Raw genomic sequence first — 10,000 nt, 5'->3', positions numbered from 1 at the left:
TTCAGGCGGAGCTATCCAAGGACCACGAATGAACCAAACATAATCGTTTATCTTCTGTGTAGAAATGTATCATATGTATTAAAAAAATTCTTTCGTTTTGAGGAATGATCATCTTCATTGAGTTGCATTTTCTGTTTCTTTTAATGGCTACGGCATGACATTTTAGCGCAAAGGTGAGCTGCTAAGCAGGGAGCAGGGATGGTGCAGTGGCGAGAGCACTCGCCTCCCACCAATGTGGCCCGGGTTGGATTCCCGGAGTTGACGCTATATATGGATTGAGTTTGTTGATGGTTCTTGTCCCTACTCCGAGGGTTTTTCTCCGGGTACTCCGGTTTTCCTCCCTCCGTGCAAGGAAAATACTACCATCCATTGGGGTGGGGGGGGGGGGGGGGGGTGCACAGGCAGGAATATTTTTGCCTTACGTTTCAGATAAGTATCGGTCCTTATCGTGCATTTGGCTTATGAAAAAGAGGTTTTTATTCAATGATTTAATATCACACATAAAGACCTGGCCTCTGAGTTCCGGAAAAGAGGCTAATCGCCGCCGCTCAAGCAATGTGCGGTAAGTAGAACAATAGGAAAATGATTTACTGTCTTTTTTTTTTTTAGATAATGACATGCATCTCTTCAAGTTGTCCCGTCTAAAAATTTCCACTTTTTTCCTTTTTAACCCATTGCAGCCCACGTGTTTTTGACATTTTCACAAATTAGCATATTGTTAATAATTAACCCAATGTGCAGTAAAAATTGACAACTTACTGGGTCAAAGAACCAGCACTCCTTTGGTCTAGAATAGCTAGAATTTCTAATTGTCGAATAAAATACCCAACCTGCGAATTAAAGATTACCCAAAAAACAAAGCTGAAGGTAAAAATTTCGAAAATTTGATGAAATTTGATCCTCGCGTCACATGGCAGTAATTTGATCCGCTCTCGAGGAGACGTGTTTGTTTACGCAAGATTAGGCAGTTACCACGTTTCATCAATGAAAATAGAAAGAAAAACAGGCAATAAAGCTTTCCTAATTAAAACATTTATTCAAATAAGTCTTTGTATAGGTCTTAGAAGAAAACGCGTATAATTTTTGCCGCGAGGCGACCGACTCGCAAGCGATTTGAAGCAATTGCGAGTCAATTTTGAAGCGAATTTATCGACCCGTGCGGAGCACGTTTTTCAAAACTTTTGCAAAAACTGTTCGGAATACGAAGAATCGATCAATTAGAATAGTATTTCAGTACAAATCCACAATCAAACCTGTAATTCTTTGTGAGTTGTATTGCGAGAAACGCTCTAACATCACCAAGAAAGTCCATGGCGAAAATAATGATTTGAGATGTCCGCCAGCTCGTCGCCTCGGTAAAACTACAAATTTTCCTCGAAGCATAATTTCTTCGCCGTTAATGCTTGGATTTCCGCTGTTGAAACTGTCGAGTATTCCTTAGAAGTTCCTCTTTCGATTTACCGTTTCGAAAAGGTGTGTTTTCCTTCGGAAAATGCGAAATTGGCGTCTTGAATATTTAAGCGTAAAGCGCGTGGCCCGCCATTATCGATGAAATCTGATATTTTCGGAAGACAAAAACCTTTTTGTGTCTAGACCCCCCTAAGACCTAAAAATATATGCGCAGACGATAGATTCTGATTGGTCAGTCTTTTCTAAAGACAATTAGAACAATAGAGGACAAAATTATCCCTTCTAGGGGAGGCAGGAACCTAGCGCGACCGTGCGAATTTTATCGGCCGGTTTTGGGCGCCTCGGCCGTTAATGCACTTTTCACTCTCCTTGGGAATCATTTTGAAGAAGTTACTTTCAGATTCATTGAAATAAGCAGGGCAAACTTCCCAAGACAACGAGGTGAGCGACTATCTGACCCTGTAGCCAAGACTGTAGTCTTCACAAAACCATGCGTGGGGTTTATTTTCAACACTGAAAATTGCACCGTCAGCTCAACTGTTCCTCGAAGCTGCAAAACGTCAAATGTGATGGAAACAAAACAGGGAACCCAGCCTTTTTGAAAACCTAAGTTTTTTCATGATAGCGAAGAAAGGTAATAACCACTTCAAATGTTAGTCGAGAGGATCTGAGGTTTTCCCCGTCATATGAAGAAGCGAGTTTAGTTTGGTTATTATATTTGCCGAGGGAAAATGAAATAAAGTATTCATGATATTGAAAAGTTAAATGGCAGAATGGGGAAATGATACAATTTCAGCTTAACGGTGGTGTTTTTTTTTTTTTTTTTTTTGCGAAGCATTAATTTGAGGGGGTGGCTTAACCAGGGAGGCGCTTTTTCAAGTAAATACAGAACTACTTCTGGGAAACTAAAACCCACAAAAGTAATGCTTATGAGTTGCTATATCATCGCAATTTCTTGACTGTAGTTGAAATTTGGATTAGTTAGAGTTGGACATGACAATAGGCCTTATCACGGTTTTCGACGCCATTTTGACGAGTAGGCAAACATGTCTTGAAATAACAGTGTTTGTATGGAAATCCGATGTCAAATAATTTTCAAAAAACATTGCATCCGAAAAATTCATGACTTGGAAACTTTTGGCATTAGGAAAACGATTTTAAGTAAAAAAATTTGAGGGATGTAGCTGTGCCAGAAAGCGTCCAGTCGTGTTTTAAACTTTCCATACATTTGTCTGTATAGCGAACCAGCCGTGAACTGCTACTAAAAATACAGTCGAACCTGTATATAACGGCCACCCTCGGGACTTGAGGAACACAGGTGTCCGCTTAATACAGGATCACTAAAAATACTCACTGGGCGTGGTCTAATGTCAATTTTAATGGCGTATCATACAAAAACATTTCATGCAAAGAAAACAGTAGGACAATCAACACTCTTTCAAGCGATCAATACTTTAAAAAAAGTTCAGTGCCAGCTTGTAACAGCTATAATATACGTAACATTGTGTAAAAGCACTGATGTCCTCTACTCTTCTACGGCATACAGTACTGTATTTCTATGACTTACAGTTCACAATAAAATAACTCATTCCGTCATTTCATAGTTGTTCCTTTCGAAATGGAGTTATAACCGAAATGTTGCTAATTAAAAGAAGTACAATAGCAAAAAATTCTTCAAGTTAAAAAAGGAATAGAGTAAGAATTACGGCGACTTAAAAAAGTCGGACACGTGCGTTTGGCGCTCCGGCATTTGAAACTTTTGTTTGTAGAGCAAGTCGTTAACTGTCGACACTGCCAGCGACAATTCCTGTTATCCATGGTACTGCGCAAACGCCCGAAGTTGTTCTGCATGTTCTATGGCATCTAACAGTGATCTTTGAAGGCGATTCATTCTCCATCACATGACAGAAGAACAAGCTAATTAAAAAGGAATTTCTAGCTAAAGAGTGAAGCATATTCAAAACAAACTTGTTTTAGCGTTCGTAATATGGTACTGTACTTCAGCACATTGCGGACATCTGAAACTGGACGTTAACGATACTAAACGGCCGACTTATCAGCTTATAGTAGCTTTGTACATGTTATTTCGTTATCGTGACGATGGATCGCATTTTAAACACAACAAAATACCGCATAAAAAAGACATATGGCTTAGTTTCCATTCAAGGGTGGCCGCTTAATACAGGTAAAAATAACAAAGAAAGACAAACATAGGACTGCTATAGGGTGGCCGCGGCCGCTTAATAGAGGTGGCCGCCTAATACTGGTAACAAATACAGCGTTTGTATGAGCGAAAAATCGGGACTTTGAAAATTGGCCGCTTAATAGAGGGTGGCCGCTTAATACAGGGCCGTTATATACAGGTTCGACTGTAGTTCGCAGGAAAAAAATACAGGGAAATGTATGGAAAGTTCAAAACAAGCCTGGACGCTTTCTGGCACAGATAGATCCCTCAAATTTTTTTCTTAAAATCCTTTCCCTAGTTCCAGAAGTTTCCAATTCATGAATTTTTCAGAAGCGATGTTTTATGAAAATTATTTGACATCGGATTCCCATACAAACACTGTTATATCAGACGTGTTTGCCTACCCGTCAAAATGGCGTCGAAAACAGTGATAAGGCCTGTTAAGCGAATTAATGGTAATGAGGTGAACACTACCCAATGAGGACTGTGGTATAATTAAGGCTCATTTCTGCCACAGTGTTGTTCCCATAGACAAAAACTTCGCTCCACATTTTTTTTTCTACCCTGGTGTAAAACGGGGTATTGGCAACAGTTAACTTAAGCAAAGGAAAGCTAGATGGTGGGGGTAAACATACATGGCAGTAATACTCTACTCCTGGTTGATTCATGCTGAGGAAACCAGCTTCCGCTTGGATGGACAGTAGGATGGGTGAATGAGAATGAGCAGAGTTGATGAGGTACATTGGCCACAGTAAACAGATTATACAGTACAATAACCTTTATTCATCTCAAATTTAAGGTAGCAATAGACCTTTATCACTGACAGTAATTTAAAATTTTTATTTAGGCCTGGTAATCCAAAACAATCGACCCTGCTGGGAAGAGCACCTTAAAATTAGTAAAAAGGCAAAGTTTGAAAGTCTTGTCAGGTAACATAGCGAAGATACAGTTCCGTGAATTCAGGAACTTTTCCAAACGTTTATATGAAGACGGGCGGGCAAACTTTGCCCGTTTCCATACAAACATCGATAAAATTTTCAGACTTAACGGAACTATATCTTCGCTTCTTTAAAAGACCACACTCTCAAACTTTGCCTTTTTACTAATTTTAAGGCGCTCTTTCCAGCAGTATCAATTGTTTTGCGTTATCGGGCCAACATTAAAATATTAAATTTCCGTGATAAGGGAAAATAGTCTGCGAAGCAAGCATTTCTTTGGAGTTTTCTGCCTTCCATATTTTGGATGTGTGCAAAATGAGGCTCTTGTCCCAATTTCTGCACAGTGAAACAGCGAAAACGCACAAATGGAAACGTTTGCTGCACTGGCTAAGGTAGCAAAGTTGCCAATATCTTCGAGAAATAAATTACGAATTACAAAATAACAAAAGGTGTAGATGATGTTTTGTGCATGTCATTTGAACAACTAATTCACACTAAATGAAAGACAAAAGGAAGGTTACAATAAAAATTTAAAAACAAAATTTACTACTTATATGTCCTATTAAAGATTTTATTTTGTTCCATTCACTAAGTACAGAGGGGCTGGGGCATAAAGGTTTTAGCTAAGTAGTAATTTAAGGTTTCTTCTATTTTATTTTATTTTACCAAAACTCATGAACAAATTCCGGAAAAATGTGGAATTTTCCATTTTTCCTATTATCTTGGATTGCTCTCATTTTAGGCATGTGAACTGTTACTGACAGTTCATTTGAAAAACGTACATTCATTTTCTCCCTGAAATTGGGTCAATGTTTCTCATAAAAACTAAAAATCAAGTTAAACCAATGATCAGCATCAAATATCTCCTTGTAATATCAAATGCTTATTCATCCCTCGAGGTCATGAGAATTAAGGATATGATCACCCAAGGTGAATTTTCTTGATATTTTAATAACTTCTCCCTAGGTAGTGCTTTTACAAGAAAAGTATGGGGACAAGATAGGAGAATTTGTTCTTTGATATTAGGGATTAAAGGGTTAAACTCATCATAGGCCCTTTATGTCCCAAGCAGTGGTGATAAATTGAATAAAATTATGTTAAATTAAATTAAATTAAATTAAATTAAATTAAATTATTTAATTACATCCATTTTGAAGTCACTGGTGATCCTTGGAATCTGATTGGTCCAAAATGATGCAATTTATTCCCAAATTGCACCATTTTTTGCTCTAAATCGCATCCTTTCTTTAGCCCATCAAAATGGAAATGAAGTAACACAAATAGAATATTAATATTGACAATGATACTCCGTGATTTCAAAATGGATGTAATTAAGTGGTAATTGAACTTTGTGTCGTGCAATTTGGGTCCGAAATCATACTTGTGATTTCAAATCAAACTTGCGCTGCGCGCTCGTTTGATTTTGAAATCACGCGTATGATTTCAGACCAAATTGCACTCCACTCAGTTCCATCACCAATATAAATTATGTTATGTATGCATGTATGAGTGTCCGTCCGTCCGTCCGTCTGTCATCCTGAGGTGAAGAGTTGTGGTATTCTTCATTGATTACAGTAAGGTTTTGTCAGGATTTTTAGGGTCAACATCCTTCCAGTCGGGAAAGACTTCTGACAAGTGTGCTAGCTTGGGCTCCAGTATTGGTATTACTTGCTCTGCAACAAAACGGTTCCCTTCTTTAGAAAAATGAAGACCATCACATAGAAATGACTCCCAGTTCTAAATAAAAACAAAGCAACAAAGAAAAACATGTCACGTTAACCTTAAATTGAAGAATGGTAATGTAGCATTTTTTGTGATGAGGAATGAAAGAAAAGGGTGGCATCTGGGAGAAATATGGAACTGGTGAAAAAGTAAAAACTAAATAAAATGGTTTTAATTACTTCTTTTAACAAGAAGGCCACTTAAAAAGGGACTGTGCCAGCTGCGGCAAATGTGTAGTAGAGTCCAGTTGAGAATAATTTGCCTACAACTGCTCGTGGGATTTTGCTTTTCTGCCATTGCAAAAGCTTTCAAAAATATCACAACAGCTTCTGTTAAATTAAAACTAAAGAAGATGAATGCCATTCAAGCAGATGAAAGCAGTTTGACCAACAACTTCAAAGCGCCTCTCATCAACGCAGGCAAGCATCTCGAGTGACATGTTCTCTTTAACAGTTCAATGAAAGTCTGTTGCTCTTAAATGTCACATTGAATGCCATGGTCATTCAGAAATACTAATAATTATGGGAAGGGGAAAAGTCACACAGATAACATCAAACCCAACAGGGGCAAAGACTGGGAAGAGGAGGGAACTGTACGTAAAGTTCCCTCCCTCAAGAGGCATGTACACCGTCAATTCAAAAGAAGAGAATCTAAATCTAAATATTGGTGTTATTTGAAAACTTACCGGATTTGCATGAAATAATGTGTAAAGATCTACAACATCCACTCCAAGTTTCTTTCCCAAATCAGCACATCTCTGAGCAAATAACTGTACTCTTTCAGCTGAATAGGTCATTTCCCTACCTATATAAGAAACAATTTGAACAGAAAGTAACAGTGACACAGTGAAACTCTGAAAGGAAGCCAAATACATATTACAAGATATAGTAATACATCAGTAAGTCACCATTGCTATTACATTAATTATTTTTTTAGTCTTTCAAAAATGTAAGATCCCAGGTCTTAAGGGTGCCAAAAATCAGGAGAGAAGGAGGGGATGGGTTAATTTTAGTGAAATATTTTTTTTCAAATTTTATTTTTTAGTAAAATATCATCATTTGGTAGTCTCTTTACAGTTCTCTGGTTTGCCATGTGATCATCAAGATCACAAGCTTCAATAAATTGGCTGCCATCTTGGTTTGTAACAGCAAGCACCACCTACTGAGCGACAAAACCACTGAGGGGTCCCTTGTCAAAACGTATAGCCTCCCCACCTCCACCCCCTTGTTAGTTTGTTTGCTCATCCCAGGTTGTGCTTACCCTTACAAACCAAGATGATGGCTATTCGATCAAAGTATGATTTCAACTATCACAAGGAAAAACTGACAGGTTACAGTAAACAGTCTATTAAATTTGGGGTGGTTAGCAGCTTATTAAATATATCAGGTGTTATTAATAATGGTAATTGAACTGAGTGGAGTGCAATTTGGTCTGAAATCATATGCGTGATTTCAAAATTGAACGAGCGCGCAGCGCGAGTTCGATTTGAAATCACAAGTATGATTTCGGACCAAAATTACACGACACAAAGTTCAATTACCACTTTATTACACTTATTTTGAAATCACAGAGTATCATTGTCAATTTTAATATTCTATTTTTGTTACTTCATTTCCATTTTGATGGGCTAAAGAAAGGATGCGATTTAGAGCAAAAAATGGTGCAATTTGGGAATAAATCGCACTGTTGAGAGCCAATCAGATTGCAAGGATCACCAGTGATTTCAAAATGGGTGTTATGAATTATTTTAATAATATTATATATTTTCCTTTCTCCTTTACAAAAAAGAAACTGTCAACTGTTTGCATCAGCCACCCAGCTAAGTTTACTTGCCTTGTTCCTCACAGTACTTTGTGTACATATTTATTGATAATGCTGGTGGTGTTAGCAGGACAAGTTGACTTTCTGCTATCCCATCATTGATAAATTGTGATATAATATCAGTCATGTTTGCGATGTACTGTTCTATAGTGAGTCCTCGCGCTTCTGTGTTAGAGTCATTAGAGCCTAGCAACACAACGGCTGCTACAGTGCTTCCTTTGGGACTGTTGTCACACTGAAGGATTCTACGCAGAATGTATTTGTTGTAAGCTGATGTGTAGCCAGAAAATCCACGATTTAGAACATCACATTTCCTGTTGGGAGAGCATTTTTTTATTTACCAAACAAGTAACAAAAATGTGTGAGTTTCTTTCAAAACTTAAAAAAAAAACAGTCCTTCCCCCCCCCCCCCTCCCCCCAATTTTTCCCTCTTACAGTTTTGTCTGTGGCCCAGGGTTGGGGTATACAGGAAAACGTGGCCTTAAAGGTGTTTGTATTCATCCTCGCAGTATGTGAAAGCCTGGGGTTTTAGACTTTGGGCTTTTAAATTTTGGACCAAATAGGTGTCTAATGGTGAGTCTCAGATTTAACATAATTTTACATGCAAATTATTATAAATATATATACAGACCAAGGCTCAATTTCTTGAAAGTTGTGATAACTTATTGGGCTTATTGAACAGCGTTTAAATTTGCATTTCACACTCTCAAAGGTGCGAAGGAAGGAGGGGCTTGCCCTTTATAGCGGAACTTCTTGTTTAATATGTTCTTAATATTTTGGCTAAAATTTCCAAACTAAACGATGTTATCAAAAGGCTCTTAATAAACAAACCTATTGCACCAAAGTGACCCCTGATTGTGAAAGAATGATAAACCACGATATTCTATTAATTATTAAGATGATACTTGAAATTCAACACCAAACCCGGTATCTCGAACTATTTTTTCCCCTTGGGAGTTCGAGTTAATTAGCGAGGTTTCTATGCATTAAAAATCGGATTGCCGAAAAAACGTGTCAGTTCTAACCTCTGAAAATGATCTGCAATAGCAGCGCCCCAGCCTCCCTCGCTAAACGAATACTGTGGAAATAAAAATATTTAGAAAGTACAAATAAACTTTTAAAAGAACTTCTCATAAGCTTACAACACGGTGGCATTTCAAGAAGCCAAACGAGACCCAACCGATACACTACAAGTATTATCAAGGCACTGGATAGAGGCTTACAGTTAATCTATCATAATGTAGTCATTTCAAACAGGTAGAGTCGATTTACAATGACTTACTTGAGTAAGGGAATCCCCGAACAGGACCACTCTTGGAAACAGTTTAGCCGCCATGATAACCGAGAGAATGTCTGGGAGGACTAAGGCCCACAATGCCGTCTCTAGGCCCAGTCTACTCTCACATTGTTCTTCCGCAACTGAAAGAGTTTCCGTGCGGTCGAGTCTATTAAACGTCCTCGCAGATCATACAGAGACTAGTCCATCTGACCATACTTATTGACGACTGGAGGGGAGCCAGGATGGCGTAGCCTGCAAACAGGCTTCCCGGGGGCGCTCAGACAGCGGAAGGAGAGAGAGAAGGGAAGCCTGCAAGGGAGTCTGAGAATTTGCTTGTCAACTGTCAGATTTTAACCCATCAGCGCGCACCGGTAGCCTGTTCCCAGGCTAGGATGGAGCACTGGTGATAGCACTCGCCTCCCACTAAAGTGGCCCGGGTTCGATTCTCGGTCTGGGCTCCTGCTCCCTGCTCCGAGGGTTCTCCTCCAGTTACTCCGGCTTTCCTACCGCCACAAAAACCAACATTTCTAAATTCCAATCCAACAGTGGAGAGAAGAGCCACTCTGTGGATTCCACTGAAATTTCCATTTATTTTACTGGACTCAGATGGTTTATATTGGACATCTGTCGGACAGAGGTATCTGA

General features: G+C 38.7%; 2 protein-coding genes across 3 annotated transcripts in view; one reads left to right on the top strand and one right to left on the bottom strand.

Annotated features, from left to right (window-relative positions):
* LOC146480841 (dynein regulatory complex protein 1-like) overlaps window positions 1-105 on the top strand; it is a 16,147-nt gene extending 16,042 nt beyond the window's left edge. Inside the window, exon 24 of the mRNA XM_085109166.1 lies at window positions 1-105. This exon is cut by the window's left edge and continues 37 nt beyond it. Within this exon, the coding sequence (XP_084965292.1) occupies window positions 1-32 (32 nt within the window). The 3' untranslated portion in view covers window positions 33-105.
* A 5,916-nt stretch (window positions 106-6,021) lies between these two features.
* On the bottom strand, window positions 6,022-9,424 carry LOC146480840 (isoamyl acetate-hydrolyzing esterase 1 homolog). Of its 2 annotated transcripts, none has more exons than XM_085109183.1 (5): window positions 9,359-9,424; window positions 9,102-9,154; window positions 8,085-8,390; window positions 6,941-7,055; window positions 6,022-6,270 (listed from the first exon to the last, which is right to left on the bottom strand). In XM_085109183.1, exons 1-5 carry the CDS (start codon window positions 9,410-9,412, stop codon window positions 6,103-6,105), a joined length of 696 nt encoding a protein of 231 aa, XP_084965309.1. In that variant the 5' UTR covers window positions 9,413-9,424; the 3' UTR covers window positions 6,022-6,102. The 2 variants fall into 2 exon arrangements, with proteins under 2 accessions (XP_084965309.1, XP_084965310.1); XM_085109184.1 differs by having other exon boundaries at window positions 6,071-6,206.
* Window positions 9,425-10,000: the final 576 nt, after the last annotated feature.

Source organism: Pavona decussata, unplaced genomic scaffold (assembly GCF_977016875.1).
Source record: "Pavona decussata unplaced genomic scaffold, jaPavDecu1.1 SCAFFOLD_52, whole genome shotgun sequence".
NCBI lineage: Eukaryota > Metazoa > Cnidaria > Anthozoa > Scleractinia > Agariciidae > Pavona > Pavona decussata.
Note: the sequence above shows the minus strand (reverse complement) of the source record. Positions and strands in the feature narration are given on the sequence as shown.

What these genes read in the sequence shown, in the direction of transcription:
- LOC146480840 (XM_085109183.1), bottom strand. Translation starts at nt 9,412, where the DNA reads ATGGCGGCTAAACTGTTTCCAAGAGTGGTCCTGTTCGGGGATTCCCTT. An exon ending in TCGGGGATTCCCTTACTCAA is followed by an intron (nt 9,155 to 9,358) that starts GTAAGTCATTGT and finishes TTATTTCCACAG; the next exon opens with TATTCGTTTAGCGAGGGAGG. An exon ending in CATTATTTCATGCAAATCCG is followed by an intron (nt 6,271 to 6,940) that starts GTAAGTTTTCAA and finishes GTTTTTATTTAG; the next exon opens with AACTGGGAGTCATTTCTATG.